The sequence below is a fragment of the Salvelinus namaycush genome, chromosome 4 (genome assembly GCF_016432855.1).
Source record: "Salvelinus namaycush isolate Seneca chromosome 4, SaNama_1.0, whole genome shotgun sequence".
NCBI lineage: Eukaryota > Metazoa > Chordata > Actinopteri > Salmoniformes > Salmonidae > Salvelinus > Salvelinus namaycush.
Window position 1 is genome coordinate 13,932,741 of NC_052310.1, and position 24,523 is coordinate 13,957,263.

The 24,523-nt window shown below is 42.4% G+C and overlaps 1 protein-coding gene across 3 annotated transcripts in view; it reads right to left on the bottom strand.

Annotated features, from left to right (window-relative positions):
- The window catches only part of pemt (phosphatidylethanolamine N-methyltransferase), a 94,590-nt gene that overhangs the window by 11,980 nt on the left and 58,087 nt on the right, over positions 1-24,523 (bottom strand). For all 3 annotated transcript variants that reach the window (XM_038991210.1, XM_038991211.1, XM_038991212.1), the window contains exon 5: positions 13,710-13,821. In XM_038991210.1, the coding sequence (XP_038847138.1) occupies positions 13,710-13,821 (112 nt within the window). The remainder of the gene's footprint in view (positions 1-13,709; positions 13,822-24,523) is intronic.

Consider the following 24,523-nt stretch of genomic DNA (forward strand, 5'->3'; position numbering starts at 1 on the left):
ACTGTTTGGCCATAATGGCCATCGTTATGTTTGGAGGAAAAAGGGGGATGCTTGCAAGCCGAAGAACACCATCCCAACCGTTGAAGCATGGGGGTGGTGGCAGTATCATGTTGTGGGGGTGCTTTGCTGCAGGAGGGACTGGTGCACTTCACAAAATAGATGGCATCAGTAGGCTGGAAAATGATGTTGATATATTGAAGCAACATCTCAAGACATCAGTCAGGAAGTTAAAGCTTGGTCGCAAATGGGTCTTCCAAATGGACAATGACCCAAAGCATACTTCCAAAGTTGTGGCAAAATGGCTTAAGGACAACAAAGTCAAGGTATTGGAGTGGCCATCACAAAGCCCTCAATCCTATAGAAAATTTGTGGGCAGAACTGAAAAAGCGTGTTAGAGCAAGGAGGCCTACAAACCTGATTCAGTTAGACCAGTGTCATGTCGTTGCCTGTTTGGGTACAGCAAGCCCCATCCCCCTCTCCCTGCCACTCCCTGCCTCCCCCTTTCCTCCTTCAACTAGGTTGCTGTGGTCAGAGAGACGTCGTAAATTCCTGAGAATCTCCTCATGGACACACAGTATAGCAGAGGGTACACTTTCATAGAGAACAAAGGGATTTCTTCCACCTCACAGAACTTGAGGTACGAACAAATTTCATGTTCCGGGAAAAGTATAAAAGATCGGTGAAGATTCCAGCTATGAACTGGTCCGTTTGTCACAACTTGGGAAATTCACGGGAGACTGTGTGGCTACATTACCATACCGCTGTTTATATAATAGCCTCAGATATGAGGTTTACATCTAATTGTTGTATAAGATGAATGAGTGAGTATGATACTGTTTGTATAATTGTGTAATATGATTTTGGACTGTTTAATGAAGAAAAATCCAATCCCTTTTGATTTGAACTAAATCAGAGGACCGCCCCTGAGCCCAGTTAGGGTCAGACATCCTGGGACAGCCCCTTTCTGCAATTCCGAATAAAAACCCAACTTTGAGAAATTATCACTAGACCATGTTTTTCTCCATTAGGAGTGGACGAAGGTTGCAGACCATTGCTGAATCTTTTAACCATACCACGTGGTTAAACTCTTAGACTATTGATACCGACAGAATAAGAACACGTCTTTGATATTGATTACTAGTCTGCAGCTAGGAATTCGGTATCATTGAACGCGAAGAACGACAACCGCCGAAACATCCATTCTATAACGAATGTCACTCTGAACTATCCACAATAACCACGACAGAGAGAGGACGAAACTCTCCAACAGAAACAAACTTTTCACCAGCGATCAAGACGACACACTGAGTGTAAATATATATATAGATTGCAATTGTTCCCGAATGAGTGAGCGTTCATGTGCAAAGGATTAGCATCTCAATTGTTATAGTTATCACTCTGTAGTGACTTCTTAGTCGACTCCCAATTCCCTTTTGTTTAACAAGCCGCCATGTCGGTTTAGCCCACTAGGGCGATTCTCCTATTATTTCTTGTAACCATATGTACTTTGTTTGTTTGTTTATGCATTTCTGTGAATTACTTAGTTAGTAATAAATAAATTATTTAAGACAATTGGTGTATGGATGACTCATAGTGAAGACTGGGTTAGTGCAGATAACCAACAATTTACAAACATTTGGAATGAGACTAACGTGAGGTAAAGTAAATAATTCATTAATTCGAAGACTAATTGATCAGATAAAATATCTGAAAAGTTATTTTAGGAAATGATAACTTTGTAATCTGAATATTTTTCCTTGGTGCCCCAACTTCCTAGTTAATTAGTTACGTTATTAATCAGTTGATTGAATGGGCCAAAATTTACCCAACTTATTGTGGGAAGCTTGTAGAAGGCTACCTGAAACGTTTGACCCAAGTTAAACAATTTAAAGGCAATGCTACCAAATACCAATTGAGTGTATGTAAACTTCTGACCCACTGGGAATGTGATGAAATAAATAAAAGCTGAAATAAATCATTCTCTACTATTATTCTGACATTATACATTCTTAAAATAAATTATCCTAACTGACCTAAGACAGGGAATTTTTACTAGGATTAAATGTCAGTAATTGTGAAAAACTGAGTTTAAATGTATTTGGCTAAGGTGTATGTAAACCTCCGACTTCAACTGTATTCTCGTGAAGGCCATCCTATTCAACTATTGCTGTACATTTACTATTCTATCCGGTAGATGTAACCATGAAGGTAGATGCAACCAGGCCAGCAGATGTAACCAGGCCGGTTCTCACCCAAGGGAGGATCCCTCCTCTGCATTTCATTGAGTTCCATTCATCTTTATATCTCATGTTATCTGATTACCTTTCTTAATTGGAGCAGTGGGATCAATGTTAATTTGATTCCTGCTGTCCTGTTCTGGGCCAGGACAGAGGTGGATGACAGAGAGGAGGAGACAAAATAAGAGGGAGAGAAGATGAGAGTGAATGAAAGTCGGTGGGTAGATGAGGAGGAGGTTTGGATACTTGGGTCAAGGTGACCACGACACACCTGAAGGACACTCTGTCTGATGACGTGACCAAGCCACCCACCTTTGGAATACAACAAACGTGTATGCATATCCCCACATGCTCAGAAACTGCAAATTCATGAGAACACCCACAGACACTCACACAGAGGTAAATTCAGAATAACTGTATAAGAACAGTGACTACCTGGGAATTGCTTTGGTCCTCTGTTTTGCTTCAGAACCTACTGAAGTTACCCATTGTGTAAAAACATCCTGAACTTATTGTGCCAAAATGACAAAGATTATAGACTCAAAATTCAGCACAAGAGCTAATCTAACAAACGCCTTTGCACATGTATTATCACTACAGAAAAGCGAGTGCAAACACTGAACCCCCCCCCCCCCACACACACACACAACTCCCCCACACACACACAATGGCCGTCACCTAGGGAAAGTGTCATCTCAAATTGAACAGCAGAAAGTAGGTCAATGAGATTCCGTCGAGGGAACAGCGCGACAGGTTGTCGGTGTTGTCGCTGCAGACCAGATCGCTGGGTGGGTGACTCATGCTAACGCTTTGCTCAATACGGACCTTTTTTCCATTCTGTTCAATACGTGTCCATCCGCCATGCAGGCAGGGTGGAAGGCCTCAGTCAGGGACAGCTGGCTAGAACAGCAACGTCATGGCCCCAGGATGACCACAGGAGAGAGAGGAGCGGATAGGAAGGAAGAGAAGGTAACAGAGGGATTGAGACTTGAATAGAAGGGCAAACCTGGGGGATTTGAGACCAACATAAAACCTAGATGATATGCTGGGGGATTGAGACCAAAATAAAACCTAGATGACATGCTGGGGGATTGAGACCAAAATAAAACCTAGATGACATGCTGGGGGATTTAAAACCAAAATAAAACCTAGATGATATGCTGGGGGATTGAGACCAAAATAAAACCTAGATGACATGCTGGGGGATTTAAAACCAAAATAAAACCTAGATGATATGCTGGGGGATTGAGACCAAAATAAAACCTAGATGACATGCTGGGGGATTGAGACCAAAATAAAACCTAGATGACATGCTGGGGGATTGAGACCAAAATAAAACCTAGATGATATGCTGGGGGATTTAAAACCAAAATAAAACCTAGATGACATGCTGGGGGATTTAAAACCAAAATAAAACCTAGATGATATGCTGGGGGATTGAGACCAAAATAAAACCTAGATGACATGCTGGGGGATTGAGACCAAAATAAAACCTAGATGATATGCTGGGGGATTTAAAACCAAAATAAAACCTAGATGATATGCTGGGGGATTGAGACCAAAATAAAACCTAGATGACATGCTGGGGGATTTAAAACCAAAATAAAACCTAGATGACATGCTGGGGGATTTAAAACCAAAATAAAACCTAGATGATATGCTGGGGGATTGAGACCAAAATAAAACCTAGATGACATGCTGGGGGATTTAAAACCAAAATAAAACCTAGATGACATGCTGGGGGATTTAAAACCAAAATAAAACCTAGATGACATGCTGGGGGATTTAAAACCAAAATAAAACCTAGATGACATGCTGGGGGATTGAGACCAAAATAAAACCTAGATGACATGCTGGGGGATTTAAAACCAAAATAAAACCTAGATGATATGCTGGGGGATTGAGACCAAAATAAAACCTAGATGATATGCTGGGGGATTGAGACCAAAATAAAACCTAGAGGACATGCTGGGGGATTGAGACCAAAATAAAACCTAGATGACATGCTGGGGGATTGAGACCAAAATAAAACCTAGATGACATGCTGGGGGATTTAAAACCAAAATAAAACCTAGAGGACATGCTGGGGGATTGAGACCAAAATAAAACCTAGATGACATGCTGGGGGATTGAGACCAAAATAAAACCTAGATGACATGCTGGGGGATTTAAAACCAAAATAAAACCTAGATGACATGCTGGGGGATTGAGACCGAAATAAAACCTAGATGACATGCTGGGGGATTGAGACCAAAATAAAACCTAGATGACATGCTGGGGGATTGAGACCAAAATAAAACCTAGAGGACATGCTGGGGGATTTAAAACCAAAATTTAACCTACATTTAGGGGATTTAAGACCAAAATAAAAAGCAAATGACATGCTACTGGATTAAGGACCAAAATAAAACCTAGATGATATGCTACGGGATTTGAGACCAAAATAAAACGATATGCTGGGGGGATTTAAGACTAAACTAAATCATATACATTTTTACTTGTCATACGCTACATAAACAACAGGTGTAGTAAACTAATAGTGAAATGCTTAGTTACGGGTCTTCCCAACAATGCAGAGACAAAAAAAACAAACAAAAAAACAAGGAAGAAATACACAATGAGTAACGATTGGCTATATACACAGAGTACCAGTACCGAGTCGATGTCCAGGGGTACAAGGGTATTTGTGTTTAGATATGTATGTATACTGTAGGTAGGGGTAAAGTGACTAGGCAACATGAGAGATAATAAACAGTAGCAGCAGCGTATGTGATGAGTCAAAAGAGTTAGTGCAAAAAAGGTCAATGCAGATAGTCCGGGTAGCTGTTGGTTAACAATTTAACTTACTATTTAGCAGTCTTATGTCTTGGGGGTAGAAGCTGTTCAGGGTCCTGTGTGCAATAATAGTGCAATAGTAATGTTTAACATGATTTTTGAATGATTACCTATCTCTGTACCCCACACATACAATTATCTGTAAGGTCCCTCAGTCGAGCAGTGAATTTCAAACACAGATTCAACCACAAAGACCAGGGAGGTTTTCCAATGCCAGTACTTGCAAAGAAGGGCACCTATTGGGACGTGGGTAAAACAAAAAGCAGACATTTAATATCCCATGAAAAATTGTGAAGTTATTAATTACCATTTGGATGGTGTATCAATACACCCAGTCACTACAAAGATACAGGCGTCCTTCCTAACTCAGTAGCCGGAGATGAAGGAAATCGCTCAGGGATTTAATCATGAGGCCAACGGTGACTTTAAAACAGTTATAGAGTTGAATGGCTGTGATAGGAGAAAACTGAAGATAGATCAACAACAACATTGTAGTTACTCCACAATACTAACCTAACTGACAGAGTGAAAAGAAGGAAGCCTGTACAGAATACAAATATTCCAAAACATGCATCCAGTTTGCAACAAGGTACTAAAGTAATACTGCAAAAAATGTGGCAAAGCAATTCACTTTTTGTCCTGAATACAAAGTGTTGTTTGGGATAAATCCATTACAACACAATACTGAGTACCACTCTCCATATTTTCAAGCATAGTGCTGGCTGCATCATGTTATGGATATGCTTGTAATCATTAAGGACTTGGGAATTTTTCAGGATAAAAAAGAAACGGAATGGAACTAAGCACAGGCAAAATCCTAGAGTAAGACCTGGTTCAGTCTGCTTTCCACCAGACACTGGCAGGGAAGGCCAAATCTACACTGGAGTTGCTTACCATGTAGACAGTAAATGTTACTGAGTGGCCGAGCTACAGTTTTGACTTAAATCTACTTGAAAATCTAAGGCAAGACGTGAAGATGGTTGCCTATCAATGATCAAGAACCATTTGACAGAGCTCGAAACATAATCCAGGTGTGGAAAGCACCTAGAGACTTATCCAGAAAGACTCACAGCTGAAATCACTGCCAAAGGTGCTTCTACAAAGTATTGAGAGTTGCTTCTACAAAAGGTGCCTCCACAAAGATGTGTGAATACCTATGTAAATTAGATATTTCTGTATTTCATTTTCAATAAATGTGCAAAAATGTCACTTTTCATTATGGCGTATTGTGTGTAGATGGGTGAGAGAAAACAATTTAATCCATCCACAGTATTCAGCCCTAGACTTTTTCCACATTTTGTTGTGTTACAGCCTGAACTCAAAATGGATTAAATTGTTTCCCCCCCCCTCTTATTTCTCTCTTACAGCCTTATTCTAAAATAAAAAAAAATAAAAAATCCTCTGAAATCTACACACAATACCCCATAATGACAAATCGAAAACAAGTTGACATTTTTGAAAATGAAAAAGGGGAAAAAAATGAAATACCTTATTTACATAAGTATTCAGACCCTTTGCTATGAGACTCGTAATTGAGCTTAGGTGTATCCTGTTTCCATTGATCATCCTTGAGATGTTTCTACAACTTGATTGGAGTCCACCTGTGGAAAATTCAATTGATTGGACATGATTTGGAAAGGCACACACCTGTCTATATAAGGTCCCACAGTTGACAGTGCATGTCAGAGCAAAAACCAAGCCATGAGGTCGAAGGAATTGTCCATAGTGCTCCGAGACAGCATTGTGTCAAGGCACAGATATGGGGAAGGGTACCAAAACATGTCTGCAGCATTGAAGGTCCCAAAGAACAGTGGCCGTCATCATTCTTAAATGGAAGAAATTTGGAAATACCAAGATTCCTAGAGCTGGCCGCCCGGCTAAACTGAGCAATCAGGGAAGAAGGGCCTTGGTCAAGGAGGTGACCAAGAACCCGATGGTCACTCTGACAGAGCTCCAGAGTTCCTCTGTTGAAATGGGAGAACCTACCAGAAGGACAACCATCTCTGCAGCACTCCACCAATCAGGCCTTTATGGTAGAGTGGCCAGACGGAAGCCAATCATCCTCAGTAAAAGGTACATGACAGCCCGCTTGGAGTTTGCCAAAGGCACCTAAAGACTCTAAGACCATGAGAAACAAGATTCTCTGGTCTGATGAAAACAAGATTCAACTCTTTGGCCTGAATGCCAAACGTTACGTCTGGTGGAAACCTGGCACCCTCCCTACAGTGAAGCATGGTGGTGGCAGCATCATGCTGTGGGTGTGTTTTTCAGCCGCAGGGACTGGGAGACTAGTCAGGATCTAGGCAAAGATGAACGTAGCAAAGTACAGAGAGATCATTGATGAAAACCTTCTCCAGAGTGCTCAGGCTGAGGCAAAGGTTCACCTTCCAACAGGACAACGACCCTAAGCACACTGCTAAGACAACACAAGAGTGGCTTAGGGACAAGTCTCTGAATGTCCTTGAGTGGCTCAGCCAGAGCCCGGACTTGAACCCGATCTAACATCTCTGGAGAGACCTGAAAACAGCAACGCTTCCCATTCAACCTGACAGAGCTTGAGAGGATCTGCAGAGAAGAATGGAAAAACTCCCCAAATACAGGTGTGCCAAGCTTGTTGCTTCATACCCAAGAAGACTTGATGCTGTAATCGCTGCCAAAAGTGCTTCAACAAAGTACTGAGTAAAGGGTCTGAATACTTATACAAATGTAATACTTCAGTCTTTTTTTTGCTTTGTCATTATGGGGTATTGATGAGAAAACCCCCCGATTTAATCACATTTTACAATATGGCTGTAACGTAACACAATGTGGAAAAGGTCTGGGGTCTGAATACTCTCTGAAGGCACTGTATATGCAGAGTCAGGAAGGATATTAGGAGTGGAGGGGAAGGAGGTGTGAAGAATGTTATACGGGGATGATGGCGAGAGTGTATCGGGGGTTGACAAACACAGGAGGACGGTTTCCAGGTGCTGGTGAATGAGGGAGGTCTCTCTGTTAGAGCCAGATGTATATGTATAGCAGGTAAAGTATTAAAACCTACTCGTGACAATACTGCATCAGTCTCAATGCATCTGCTAATCTCCATTAGGTCATGGGATGGACGGAGGTAGAGTAAGTAGATGTGTGTGTGTTTGTGTGTGTGTGTGGGGGGGTGCAGTTGGGTGAGTGTGTGTGTGTGGAGGTGCTTTGCCTGGATGAGCTAAGGAGAGCAAGGGAAGCAGAAAATGTAGCCTACGTGAAAATCTATTTTATGGCAATGGAGACAGAGAGAAAAAAAAACTAGGCACCAGGAACCTGTTAAGAATGATCCCAGGAGAAGAAGCCTCATAACTGTTGAACAGTCATGTGACGTTAAGAAATGAATGAACATGCAGTAATGCAACATCTCCAGTACTGTATCAGTCTGCATCATTGATACAATGGTGCAGTGCTATAGTTTGTGTGACTAAAGCCTTTCGAAACCAATATCTGACCACTGAGCCACACGTGCGCCTCACGTGCATGTGGGGGTCACCAGTTCACATATGAGTGGCCGGCACACCTCATGGTCCAACTGTAGCCCTTTCATCCCTGGGGTTACTGACGCACGAGCACGGGGGGATGCTGGAACGGCACAGGGGCGATACTGCTGCCTAGCTCAAACGATTTAAAAATGGAGGGAAAGAGAGGGAGTGCAGGGAGAAAAGTAGGGAAGAAAGGGAGCTCCAGGAAAGGAGGATAATAGGTTGCAGCGATAGGCTGCTCTCTCCTGTTGTGTCTGCCTAGCAACAGTGCCAAGCCACTCACCAGTGGTTTGGTCACTGTTGTCATGGAGACCACACACACACATATGTACACACATACAGTTTTCCGCTCCTGAAGGAGAAGTGATTCGAAACTCATAAACAGCAATACACAGAGTGACGTTTGACATTTGTAGTGCTCGTCATCGTTCCCCAGCTCCAAAATTATCATATAATTAAGTCTTTATTTATACAGAGTAGACGCAATTCCCTCAAGGTTTTGCATCGCTATGTTTTATCATGTACCGAAATGCAATTGCTTCTTTCCTGCAGGTAGAGTTTTTTTGTGTCCTGCATGAACACTCTGAAATAAATCAAATAAAAGTTTATTTGTCACGTGCGCTGAATACAACAGGTGTAGACCTTACAGTGAAATGCTTACTTACAGGTGCTAACCAATAGTGCAAAAAAGGTATTAGGTGAACAATTGGTAGGTAAAGAAATAAAACAACAGTAAAAAGACAGGCTATATACAGTAACGAGGCTATAAAAAGTAGCGAGGCTACATACAGACACTGGTTAGTCAGGCTGATTGAGGTAGTATGTACATGTAGATATGGTTGAAGTGGCTATGCATATATGATGAACAGAGAGTAGCAGTAGCGTAAAAGAGGCGTTGGCGGGTGGTGGGTGGGACACAATGTAGATAGCCCGGTTAGCCACTGTGCGGGAGCACTGGTTGGTCGGCCCAATTGAGGTAGTATGTACATGAATGTATAGTTAAAATGACTATGCATATATGATAAACAGAGAGTAGCAGCAGCGTAAAAGGAGGGGTTGGGGTGGGGGGCACACAATGCAAATATTCCATTTGATTACCTGTTCAGGAGTCTTATGGCTTGGGGGTAAAAACTGTTGAGAAGCCTTTTTGTCCTAGACTTGGCACTCCGGTACCGCTTGCCATGCGGTAGTAGAGAGAACATTCTATGACTGGGGTGGCTGGGGTCTTTGACAATTTTTAGGGCCTTGCTCTGACACCGCCTGGTGTAGAGGTCCTGGATGGCAGGCAGCTTAGCCCCAGTGATGTACTGGGCCGTACGCACTACCCTCTGTAGAGCCTTGCGGTCAGAGGCCGAGCAGTTGCCGTACCAGGCAGTGATGCAACCAGTCAGGATGCTCTCGATGTTGCGGCTGTAGAACCTTTTGAGGATCTCAGGACCCATGCCAAATCTTTTTAGTTTCCTGAGGGGGAATAGACTTTGTTGTGCCCTCTTCACGACTGTCTTGGTGTGTTTGGACCATTCTAGTTTGTTGTTGATGTGGAGACCAAGGAACTTGAAGCTCTCAACCTGCTCCACTACAGCCCCGTTGATGAGAATGGGGGCGTGCTCGGTCCTCCTTTTCCTGTAGTACACAATGATCTCCTTAGTCTTGGTTACGTTGAGGGATAGGTTGTTATTCTGGCACCACCCGGCCAGGTCTCTGACTTCCTCCCTATAGGCTGTCTCGTCGTTGATCAGGCCTACCACTGTTGTGTCGTCTGCAAACTTAATGATGGTGTTGGAGTCGTGCCTGGCCATGCAGTCGTGGGTGAACAGGGAGTACAGGAGGGGACTGAACACGCACCACTGGGGAGCTCCAGTGTTGAGGATCAGCGTGGCAGATGTGTTGCTGCCTACCCTTACCACCTGGGGGCGGCCCGTCAGGAATTCCAGGATCCAGTTGCAGAGGGAGGTGTTTAGTCCCAGGATCCTTAGCTTAGTGATGAGCTTTGATGGTACTATGGTGTTGAACTCTGAGCTGTAGTCAATGAATAGCATTCTCACGTAAGTGTTCCTTTTGTCCAGGTGGGAAAGGGCAGTGTGGAGTGCAATAGAGATTGCATCATCTATGGATCTGTTTGGGCGGTATGCAAATTGGAGTGGGTCTAGGGTTTCTGGGATAATGGTGTTGATGTGAGCCATTACCAACCTTTCAAAGCACTTCATGGCTACAGACGTGTAGTCATTTAGGCAGGTTTGGTCTGTAGTCATTTAGGCAGGTTGCGTTTGCGTTCTTGGGCACAGGGACTATGGTGGTCTGCTTGAAACATGTTGGTATTACAGACTTAAATCAGGGACATGTTGAAAATGTCAGTGAAGACACCGGCTAGTTGGTCAGCACATGCCCGGAGCACACGTCCGGGTAATCCGTCTGGCCCCGCAGCCTTGTGTATGTTGACCTGTTTAAAGGTCTTACTCACGTCGGCTACGGAGAGCGTGATCACACAGTCGCCTGGAACAGCTGATGCTCTCATGCATGCCTCAGTGTTGCTTGCCTCAAAGCAAGCATTGAAGTGATTTAGCTCGTCTGGTAGGCTCGTGTCACTGGGCAGCTCGCGGCTGTGCTTCCCTTTGTAGTCTGTAATAGTTTGCAAGCCCTGCCACGTAAGACGAGCGTTGGAACCGGTGTAGTATGATTCAATCTTAGCCCTGTATTGACGCTTGCCTGTTTGATGGTTCGTCGCAGGGCATTGTAGGATTTCTTGTAAGCTTCCGGGTTAGAGTCCCGCACCTTGAAAGCGGCAGCTCTACCCTTTAGCTCAGTGCGAATGTTGGCTGTAATCAATCCATGGCTTCTGGTTGGGGTATGTACGTACAGTCACTGTGGGGACGACGTCCTTGATGCACTTATTGATAAAGCCGGTGACTGATGTGGTGTACTCCTCAATGCCATCGGAAGAATCCCGGAACATGTTCCAGTCTGTGATAGCAGATAACAGTCCTGTAGTTTAGCATCTGCTTCATCTGACCACTTTTTTATAGACCGAGTCACTGGTGCCTCCTGCTTTAATTTTTGCTTGTAAGCAGGAATCAGGAGGATAGAGTTGTTGTCGGATTTACCAAATGGAGGGCGAGGGAGAGCTTTGTATGCGTCTCCGTGTGTGGAGTACAGGTGATCTAGAATTTTTTCCCCTCTGGTTGCACATTTAGCATGTTGATGGAATAGTTAACATCCTAATGACAAGAGAACGAACCGTTTATACCATCATCAAACTAATTCCATATAATGAGAGTACAAGACAGTGTGCAGGAAGGAACAACAGCGGAAAGAGCAACAGCAGACAATATGTTGTATTTTACACTGAGAGTGCAGGCTGATTTGGAGCTGCAGTCTAGGCTACCAACTGAGCCCTAGTGCACACTGAGACCTCCATTAGGGGTAATTGTGGCCTTCCTGCTCTGTCTGATGAGTGGAGAATATGTAGCCCCCACCATCTCATGTGCTTTCTGTACAATTTTCATGCATTTACATTTTAGTAATTTAGCAGTCGCTCTTACAGTAGTAAGAACATACATTTACATACTTTTTTCATACTAGTCCTCCGTGGGAATGGAACCCGCAACCCTGGCGTTGCAAGTGCCATGCTCTACAAACTATGCTACATGGGACGACACCTGGGGCCGCATGGCAAATGGCCCAGGAACACAAGAACAATACTTGAGGGCAGGTCAGTCCTCCCCTTGTCAAGAGGAAAGAAATCTCTCACGCACAGACGTAAGCAGGTTTATCAAATCAAGCACATAGCCATACAATCTCCATAGACAAACATTGGCAGTAGAATGGCCTTACTGAAGAGCTCAATGACTTTCAACGTGGCACCATCATAGGATACCACCTTTCCAACAAGTCAGTTCGTCAAATTTCTGCCCTGCTAGAGCTGCCACGGTCAACTGTAAGTGCTGTTATTGTGAAACGTCTAGGAAACGTCTAGGAGAAATAACGTCTCAGTTGCGAAGTGGTAGGCCACACAAGATCACAGAACGGGACCGCTGAGTGCTGAAGCACGTACTACCGAGTTCCAAACTGCCTCTGGAAGCAACGTCAGCACAAGAACTGTTCATCGGAAGCTTCATGAAATGGGTTTCCATGACCGAGCAGTCACACACAAGTCGAAGATCACCATGCGTGATGCCAAGTATCAGATGGAGGTGTGTAAACCTCGCCGCCATTGGACTCAGGAGCAGTGGAAACGCGTTCTCTGGAGTAATGAATCACACTTCTCCATCTCGCAGTCTGACGGAAGAATTTGGGTTTGCCGGACACCAGGAGATCGCTACCTGCCCCAATGCATAGTGCCAACTGTAAAGTTTGGTAATGGAGGAATAATGGTCTGGGGCTGTTTTTCATGGTTCGGGCTAGGCCCCTTAGTTCCAGTGAAGGGAAATCTTAACGCTACAGCATACAATGACATTCCAGACGATTCTGTGCTTCCAACTTTGTGTCAACAGTTTGGGGAAGGCCCTTACCTATTTCAGCATGACAATGCCCCGGTGCACAAAGCGAGGTCAATACAGCAACGGTTTGTCGAGATTGGTGTGGAAGAACTTGACTGGCTTGCACAGAGCCCTGACCTCAACCCTATTGAACACCTTTGGGATGAAATGGAACGGCGACTGCGAGCCAGGCCTAATCACCCAACATCAGCCCGACCTCACTAACGCTTGTGGCTGAATGGAAGCAAGTCCCTGCAGCAATGTTCCAACATCTAGTGGAAAGCCTTCCCAGAAGAGTGGAGGCTGTTATAGCAGCGAAGGGGGGACCAACTCCATATTAATGCCCATGATTTTGGAATGAGATGTTCGATGAGCAGGTGTTCACATACTTTTGGTCATGTAATGTATGTCCTACGGAGCCATTGTACCGACTTCCTGTTATGATGAATATTACTTCACTACAAAGTGAAGTGCTGTCATTATGTCTGGCCAATCAGACAGTGTGAGTGGATCTGGGACAGAAACCGGAGAATTATGGGTTTTCAGCTAGCCAAACAAACAAACAAACCAATGCACACACACCTAGCACAAACATACACTCAAACAAGCTCTCTCTCTCACACACACACACACACACAGACACGGACACATAGACTTACATGAATGCGAGTCCCAGATAGTTGGCAGTGCTGCCCCAGTACATAGGGTTCTCAGTTACATTGAAGGGGAAACCTTTCACCTTCTCTTCCATCAGGATCCCAAAATAGTCACCTGGAAGAAACACACGTACGTACATAAGATATTCAATACATCACACTGTAGGTGACCAGATACACTACCCACCACTACCCTCACAAGCCACACTGATCAGCTTTAATATTGCAGATAGATTGTGGCTCTATTAATGTTATTGTCTGCATCATTTCCAATCACCAATATACACTGAAAAAAATATAAACTCAGCATGTAATGTGTTGGTCCATGTTTCATGAGCTGAAGTGAAAGGTCCCAGAAATGTTCCATATGCACAAAAAAATTGCACACATTTGTTTACATTCCTGTTAGTGAGCATTTCTCCTTTGCCAAGATAATCCATCCACCTGACAGGTGTGGCATATCAAGAAGCTGTTTAAACAGCATGATCATTACACAGGTGCACCTTGTGCTGGGGACAATAAAAAGTCACTATAAAATGTGCAGTTTTGTCACACAATACAATGCCACAGATGTCTCACGTTTTGAAGGAATGTGCAATACGTATGCTGACTGCAGGAATGTCCACCAGAGCAGTTGCCAGAGAATTGAATGTTAGTTTCTCTAACATAAGCCGACTCCAACGTCATTTTAGAGAACTTGTCAGTATGTCCAACCGGCCTCACAACCGCAGACCACGTGTAACCACACCAGCCAAGGACCTCCACATCCAGCTTCTTCACCTGCGGGATCGTCTGAGACCAGCAACCCGTACAGCTGATGAAACTGAGGAGTATTTCTGTCTGTAATAAAGCCCTTTTGTGGTGAAAAAACGAATTATAATTGGCTGGGCCTGGCTCCCAAGTGGGTGGGCCTATGCCCTCCCAGGCCCACCCAAGGCTGCGCCCCTGCCCAGTCATGTGAAATCCATAGATTAGGGCCCAATTGATTTATTTCAATTGACTGATTTCCTTTTATGAACTGTAACTAAGTAAAACATTTAAATTGTTGCATGTTGCGTTTATATATATTTTTCTGTATATTTCTTTGTAAATATATAGTAAATATATTATTTTAAATACTGTATATATATTTTTTAACAACCCCTCCCCTAATTGGAGTAAACTAATGGATAACAATACTTAGGTTTCTCTGTCCCGCTTATAAATACTATATACATTTTACAGACCGTATATTTTACATCAGTTATATTTTGTTTGTTTTTAGTCCGAGCCGTCAGCTACCCTTAACCCCTCCCATCTATCTCTTAAGACCATCCAGTTTTGATTTCTAACTGACATATATGTATTTTCCACTCTGTGCTGTAATGTTTTACAAAAGTTCTGAACCTTAATATGCTCATAGTTTCTACAGGTTGTAAATTAAATAAATATTTTTGCTAAGAGTTGTATTATATTACTGATTGATTGACTATGACTTTTCAAATCACCCAGAAGTGCTATTTGAAGAGTTAGCTCCTAATAAATGTTGATCTTTTTTAGACCATTCCTGAACCTTCCACGAAAAACAAGCCACATATGGGCAGTACCAAAACAAGCTACATATGGGCAGTACCAAAACAAGCCACATATGGACAGTACCAAAACAAGCCACATATGGGCAGTACCAAAACAAGCTACATATGGGCAGTACCAAAACAAGCTACATATGGGCAGTACCAAAACAAGCCACATATGGGCAGTACCAAAACAAGCCACATATGGGCAGTACCAAAACAAGCTACATATGGGCAGTACCAAAACAAGCTACATATGGGCAGTACCAAAACAAGCTACATGTGGGCAGTACCAAAACAAGCTACATATGGGCAGTACCAAAACAAGCTACATATGGGCAGTACCAAAACAAGCGATCTAATGATTCTGTCTCTTTGCAACAAAATCTGCAGAGCTGGGATGGTTGTATCCCCGTATATATATATATATATATATATATATATAAATAACATTTTATTGATTGCAAGAATTTTATCTAATAATTTAAATTAAGTTTTGAATCCGGCGTCGTTTTATGCATCAATTCATAAACCATGTGCCATGGAATCGGTACATCGAAAATCTCCTCCCAACTATTTTGCAACCTGTATGGCGCAGCTGTACATTTTTTGGTCCTTAAATAAAAAAGTACACCAGTTTTATTTATCACAATCTTTTACCAATTTTGGTCTTTAATGCAGGACAGACAAGTTCCTTATCTTCTCCCCCTTCCACTTGCCTCCTCCATTTTTGTGGTAATGCTGCAATCAGTTGGTTGTAACTTCGGATAGAGCAGACATTTCCATATTTTTTTGTTAACTGCATGTGCCATACATTAACTCCACCAGTTCAATTTATGATATAAATTGACAAAGAAAAAAAAAATCTAAAAAAATCATGTTTTTTTAAATCAATTTGTATGTTTGAGATGAACCATAATATTTGTTCTGTCTTCTCGGGTGGAATAAAACCAAAAAAATGGTTTTAGAAATAGCGATATTTTGGAGATTCATTCATTTTCAAAAGGCCATTCTTGCTAATCTGCTAGAGAACCAGTTCGGATTTAAGTATAGTTTTGTATGACTGAAGCCTTTAGTGAGAGGTCTAATGCATGAATATTTAATAATTTCTGCCCGCCGAATTCATATTCATTATATAAATAGGCCCGTTGAATTTTGTCTGGCTTGCCATTCCAAATAAAGTGGAAAATGTTTTGCTCATGTAATTGAAGTGATCATTCATACAAGTACGAATGATTATATGAATATAAAAGTACAGAATATGTTGACTTTTGTATCAGGGTGCTAATGGCTAAATATTTTGGCTAGGTGGATGGTTATAAAATGGAGGAAGGTGGAGGGAATGTATGAGTGAGGCTGGTGGCAGGAGTCTCTGATCTGGGGCATAACTCAGTGAGCACCTGGCTGCCGACTGCATAACCTGCCAGTGGGAGCTCTCCCACCATACACAGACTACACAAAAAAGCCCTATTATGGTTGGTTTGGCAACATCTCTGGATTATTGCATTAGGGGTATACTATGAAGTTACAGTTGAAGTCGGAAGTTTACATACACTTAGGTTGGAGTCATTAAAACTCGTTTTTCAACCACACCACACATTTCTTGTTAACAAACTATAGTTTTGGCAAGTCGGTTAGGACATCTACTTTGTGCATGACACAAGTAATTTTTCCAACAATTGTTTACAGACAGATTATTTCACTGTATCACAATTCCAGTGGGTCAGAAGTTTACATACACTAAGTTGACTGTGCCTGTAAACAGCTTGAAAAATTCCAGAAAATTATGTCATGGCTTTAGAAGCTTCTGATTGACTTAAATGATGTCAATTAGCCTATTGGAGGTGTACCTGTGGATGTATTTCAAGGCCTACCTTCAAACTCAGTGCCTGTTTGCTTGACATCATGGGAAAATCCCCCAAAATCAGCCAAGACCTCAGAAAAACTATTGTAGACCTCCACATATCTGGTGCATCCTTGGGAGCAATTTCCAAACGCCTGAAGGTACCAGGTTAATCTGTAAAAACAATAGTCATCTGTACAAACAATAGTACGCAAGTATAAACACCATGGGACCACACAGCAGTCATACCTCTCAGGAAGGAGACGCATTCTGTCTCCTAGAGATGAACGTACTTTGGTGCGAAAAGTGCAAATCAATCCCAGAACAACAGCAAAGGACCTTGTCAAGATACTGGAGGAAACAGGTACAAAAGTATCTATATCCACAGTAAAACGAGTCCTATATCGACATAACCTGAAAGGCCGCTCAGCAAGGAAGAAGCCACTGCTCCAAAACCGCCATAAAAAAGCCAGACTCCAGTTTGCAACTGCACATGGGGACAAAGATCGTACTTTTTGGAGAAATGTCCTCTGGGCTGATGAGACAAAAATAGGACTGTTTGGCCGTAATGACCATCGTTATGTTTGGATGAAAAAGGGGGAGGCTTGCAAGCCGAAAACATCATCCCAACCGTGAAGCACGGGGGTGGCAGCATCATGTTGTGGGGGTGCTTTGCTGCAGGAGGGACTGGTGCACTTCACAAAATAGATGGCATCATGAGGATGGAATATTATGTGGATATATTGAAGCAACATCTCAAGACATCAGTCAGGAAGTTAAAGCTTGGTCGCAAATGGGTCTTCCAAATGGACAATGACCCAAAGCATACTTCCAAAGTTGTGGCAAAATGGCTTAAGGACAACAAAGTCAAGGTATTGGAGTGGCCATCACAAAGCCCTGACCTCAATCCTATAGAACATTTGTGGGCAGAACTGAAAAAGCGTGTGCGAGCAAGGAGGTCTACTAACCTGACTCAGTTACACCAGCTCTGTCAGGAGGAATGGGCCAAAATTCACCCAACTTATTGTAGGAAGCTTGTGGAAGGCTACCCGAAACGTTTGACCCATTAAAGGCAATGCTACCAAATACTAATTTAGTGTATGTAAACTTCTGACCCACTGGGAATGTGATGAAAGAAATAAAAGCTGAAATAAATCATTCTCTCTGCTATTATTCTGATATTTCACATTCTTAAAATAAAGTGGTGATCCTAACTGACCTAAGACAGGGAATGTTTACTCGGATTAAATGTCAGGAATTGTTAAAAACTGAGTTTAAATGTATTTGGCTAAGGTGCATGTAAACGTCAGACTTCAACTGTAGGTAGATCTGTCAGGATTTTCTAAAGCGAGCCAGCTTCAGCTAGCTTCACATTCCAACTCAGGCTTCATCCATGTTACGAAGGTGGATATTGATCCTGTACCTGCCGCTAACTCAAACCAGGATTGCAACTGCACGTGTGTCGCAGCTGTATAGCACAACAAGTCGAATGCCAAACTCTTCATTGAGACAATACTGGAACAGCAATCTACTGTAGGGGCAAATCCGTGACATATTTTCAGAAACCAAAATGAGAGACAAATTATCCTGAAAATTCAGCCTATGGTGGTTAATAAACTGGGTGTTTCGAGCCTCTAATGCTGATTGGCTGAAAGACGTGGTATATCAGACCGTTTACCATGGGTATGACAAAACATGTATTTTTTCTGCTATAATTACATTGGTAACCAGTTTAAAATGGCAATAAGGCACCCCGGGTGTTTGTGGTACATTGCCAACATACATAACATGGCTAAGGGCTTTATCCAGGCACTCCGAGCTGCGTCGTGCTTAAGAACAGCTCTTAGCTGTGCTATTTTGGCCATATACCACGCCCCCTCGGGCCTTACTTCTTAATTGGAAGTGCCATCTTTCTTTTATTACACGTATCGTTAATGCCGTCTTATCAATGAACAGGCACCCTTTTTTCCAATCCTATTGATCAAATAATGGTCATACAAAATGCCATTGCTAAATTTGCAGTTTGATAGGAATTTTAATATTAATATTTAACACAAAATATTTGATCACCTTCCTCAAATGAAAGGGAGGATGATGTCATTTTTGCGAGAGGGAGAGAATCTAATTTCTGTCAAAAATGTGAGTCACCTTCGTGGCAACGGTTATCCCGAGTTTAACTCTGAATTTAGTTTAGCTCCTCTATCCCGCTTCGTAGTATACCCCTCAGCTGTTTGGATTGGTAGGTGAAAGGTGGAGAGCGGTAGGGGCGAAGGGAGATTACACTAAAGTAAGGTGTAGGCTGAGGCATAGCTCAGTGTAACTGGAGAACCCGCATGGCTTCGACTGCAGTGTGAATTATTTTCCATACAAACAGTACCTCTCTCTCTAAGTAAAACACACAAGTTGATCTTTTCTAATTCACTCAGATGGCCATTTTCATTTTCTCTTTAAAATGCCAAATGTAAGAAGAGGCAGGTAAATACATTTTTTATATTTAATGGGTTACATTATGTAGTCTGTGTGATAGACTTACATCAACAAATCTTGGCTGAATAGAAACCTGGCTTTTAGGGCGTCATAACAAAACCACGGTAAGCTAAATTGACTTTCTCTGCGTCACTTTAGAAGATAACTATATTTTTCAATTTGGTTACGAGTCTTCAAACCCAGATTTGTTGACAAATGACCAAAGTCACTGAAGGAGGGTTTCTTTACAGTACACTACATTATCTAGAGACTCCAAGCCCCCCCACCAAACTGATGTGGCTCTGCTTTATGTATTCTTTGAGTATTAGAAATACCGGTCTCTGACGTAAAAAAACAAAACAAATGACACTCAGCATTCACATGATGGCTTAAAAGGTGAAAAATATAAGTGGTAAGCTCATGTTTTCTGTCTACATGATAAAGAGAGTTTCAGAGAAAAACATGAACACAAGAGCTGTGGTATATGGACAAAAACCCATTAGAATGATACGTTTATAACAATAATGTGCACCTCCGTTACTTTTTTATATTACCCTTAAAACTACTACTAATTTGAATGGCATAGCTATCAACGTACCCGTTAGCAATTGGTCAAATTAGCAGACTTAATTCATTTCAAACATCACATTTCCGTATAGGTAACTATTTATATTTACTGATATCCTCGGTAAGTGGTCAGTTCGGTCGTCACGATAATTTTCTGTTAATCATCCCCACTCTTATGAACACAATATTGAAACGGTGTAGCTGCATGCACCCAACATGACATTTTTAGAGGTTTGGAGGCCCCACAAACATTTTCTCTCTTCGGAATCACCTCAAAACGAACTCGTCAGTTTACCTCCCCTCATGTCAATTGGTATGTTATTCGTCCTAGTCTACCGAACCTAAAAATCCACCTTCACCCGTTACGAGGATAAACACGAACTTCATAAACAGCCATCATTGTTCACTTAGCTGCTCCACAGCCAATGGGCTTGGTTTAACTTTAGGAGCTATGGCACTGTAGCTCATTCTAAATCACAGTTACCCACTCACACCTCATGGCAGTAAACACAAGTAACCGCTGCCTGATTCGATTATTCCAAGCGTAATGTTGACACCTTTATCTTCCTTCAGGGCCTATTGACCTCCGCAGTAGAAGACATAAAAAAGAAACGTAGAAACTGACATAAGAATTGGACTCAGGAGCTTCAAAACATTGTGGGATTCAGAGTGAGTCAACATTGATTTATAGTTATTTTTAAACAAGCTCTGAGGCAGGGAGAAAGAGGGACCTGAGCAATACGAAAAATGTAATCAACAACACGAGGCCTTAGGAGGACCACAGACTGAGCGTGAACAGAGGCTGAGTAAGCAGCTGAGCCCTATGGATGTTTCATACCAAATCATAGCGCGGCGTAAATCACAGGGCAGCATGTAGCCTAGCGGGCCAGTAACCGAAAAGTCGCTGGTTCGAATCCCCGAGCCGACGAGGTGAAAAATCTATTGATGTTCCCTTCAGCAAGGCACTTAACCCTAATTGCTCCTGTAAGTCGATTTGGACTTACAGGCTCTCTCGCGCGAGATCAGTCTGGTTCTCAAAGTAGGTGGTGAGGGGGTCGTCCTTGAAAACAAGCCCAGCTGGGGGTAATATTCTGATATTAGTTTGTTGTTGATACGAATGTGTTTGTTTGCACAGTTGGACTTAAAATGTAGGATAATGGGTCTGGTAGTCTGATCGGTCATACCTTGCAACAGTACTAAAATGGCGGAATAAAGAATGACAAATAGTAGATAGTGAAGGGTTTGACCTTGAAAAAGACATACAGCTGGTGATACAGTTTTTTTTTCATTGTTAATAAGTGTTTGTTTGCGTCGGTTGATTAAAATAGTGTACTGGGGTTGGTAGTCCGGTCAGCCATACTTTACAACAGATTATGTATGTATTATGTACAGTATATATGCATTAAGAGACGGGTGACAGGGGTTGAGGAAGATGAGTGAGGCGAGGGCAGGGGGTACAGGGGCATGAACGCACAACCACTGACATGACCAATTTCTGCCTGAAAGGTTACGTATGTATAGTGCCTAACATGTGTATGAATAGTCACAACACAGCAAAGGGTTTTTCTGACCAACTTATAAGAGCTCTCTCAGCCTATTGCGGACAGTCTGAGCACTGATGAAGGGATTGTGCGTTCCTGGAGTAACTCGGGCAGTTGTTGTGACTAATCCTGTACTGTCCCGCAGGTGTGATGTTCAGATGTACCGATCCTGTGCAGGTGTTGTTACACGTGGTCTGCCACTGCGAGGACGATCAGCTGTCCCTCCTGTAGCGCTGTCTTAGGCATCTCACAGTAGGTACATTGCAATTTATTGCCCTGGCCACATCTGTTGTTTTTCAGAGTCAGTAGAAAGGCCTCTTTAGTGTCCTAAGTTTTCATAACTGTGACCTTAAAATTCCTGGCGGAGACTCTCTCCCCCTGGTCATGCAGAAAGGGAGACACAGAGAGAATGAAGGATTTCACATGGTGAACTCCTAAATCCCCAAAATGGGAATTTGAAACAAAAGGTCCACTTGTGAGAAGGTGGGAATGGTCCGTGGACACTTAAGGGACGGGTATGACGAGTGTGTTTCATTTGGTGACCTCAGAGAGGACAGGAAACACACAATTATATTTCTGAAAGAATACATTTCTCAATTATGGGGTTTGCATCTAATTCTTGTATTGAATGAATGAGTAAAGATGAAACTATTTGCGTAATTATGTAATGTGATGTTAAACCTTTAATTGAGAGAATTGTATTCCCTTTAAAGTTTAACTAAGTCATTGGCCCGCCCCCGTGACCACAGACATGATCTGGCATCATAGAACCGCTTTTTCTATTGTTACAAATAAAAAGCCCTCCTGAGGAAATCCTCTTCAGACTACAAAAACCTCTGTGTAAGCTAAGGTGGCAATGGTTGTTGAATTCCTAACCATACCACATGGAGCATTGGCTACGCGGTGGGAAATGGTTAAACTCTGAGACTATCGATCCCAACAGAATAAGAGCAAATCTTAGATACTAATTACTAGTCTGCAGCTAGAAATTATGTAAACCTGGGATGCTGTTACCGATAACCGCTGAAGCATCTATCTATGAGAACATTTCTGAATGGTACGCTGAAAGTATCCATTCTAACCACGAAAGACTGATCTTCAGGGAAGCAGAGAGAGAAAAAGAGACTCGGATTAACTCTCCAACAGACGGACTGACGATTCCAACAGAGATCATGACGACACACTGGGCGAAATATATATTGATTGCAATTATTCCCGAGTGAGTGAGCGTTCATGTGCAAAGGATTAGCATTTCAATTAATATAAATATCAACTGTGTAGGGATTCCTTTTGTCTTTCCCGCATGTTCTCAGTCCACACCCACTTTCCTTTGTCCACCAAGCCGTCATATCGGCTTAGCCCACTAGGGAACGTCCCCTATCATTTCCTTGTAACCATATCTACTGTTTGTTTGTTTATCCATTTATGTGATTAGTTAGTTAGTTAGTAAATAAATGATTAAGCCAATTGGGGTATGGATGATTCATAGTAAAGGCTGGGTTCGTGCAGATAACCAACCATTTACGACCTTTGGAATGAGAATGACGTGAGGTAAAGAATAATTCATTAATTAGAAGACTAATTGATCAGATATTAAAATATCTGAAGAGTTATATTAGGAAAATAATAACTTTGTAATCTGAAGATTTTCCTTGGTGCCCCAACTTCCTAGTTAATTACGTTTACATGATTAGTTTAATCACGTAATAATAATTACAGAGAATTGATTTGATAAAATAACAGTCTTCACTTTTAATGATGCCAAAGAGACGACAGCTACATAACTGCAAGTATAATACAAAAGTCCAAAAAAACATGCCTCTGTACCTTATCCTACCTCATTTGCACACACTGTATATAGACTTTTCTTCTGTATTAATGACTGTATGTTTGTTTATTCCATGTGTAACGCTGTGTTGTTGTTTGTGTTGCACTGCTTTGCTTTATCTTGGCCAGGTCACAGTTGTAAATGAGAACTTGTTCTCAACTAGCCTACCTGGTTAAATAAAGGTGGAAAAAAAAAAAAACCTTCAACTCACAGATTTTTTCCCCCACCCTTGTCAGCCTGTTAAGGAAGAGTCATAGCATAGCTACTTCAGAGTAACCAGTAAGTGATTACCACTAGTAAACCAGTAGGCGGCGCAGTAACTCACTGCTCTCTGCCATCTTGTTAATGATGTCATCTTTGTCAAGTCCCATAAGAATCTCCTCTGTTGCCATCAAAAGGAACGCTTCAAGGTTCTCGAGTGAGGAAGGTTCTTAGGCAGTTCTTCAAATTTCAGGGTGGAGAATGTCCTCTCACAAGCCACCTGAGTGATGGATAGGGTGAGGAGGAACGTAGCCCAAACCAATGATGTGATACTCATCCGTGAGCAGATTGTACTGAGACAGGAGTAGATAGCAGCATATCGGGCAGTTTGAACATGTGGAACAACTTCTGCTCACCAACTCCACACTTTCATCAGGATCCTCAAAGCCTTCCCATGATTCATCACTGGCGGCGGCAGCCCTGGTGTTGTACTCCTCCAATGCTGACTGTTTCAGTCTTTCCCACCATTGTGCATCAGTTCAGCCTGCAATGCCTCAACAGTGGCATGTTCATCAAATTCCAGTAAGCATTTGCTGAGCTCCTTAATGGCTGTCTTTGGAAGGCCCTTTTCTCTGATCTCAGGAAAATGCTTGGGATTCATGCAGGAGACATCTGCACACAGCACTGTATTTGCTGCATAACGGCGGTGAATACTTTCAACAACAGTGTTAAGTACCACATTGTGGATCTTGATTTTGTAATCCATGGCTGCATTAGCAATGGGCTCGTCTTCTGCCAACTCACCTGGTTTTCTCTTA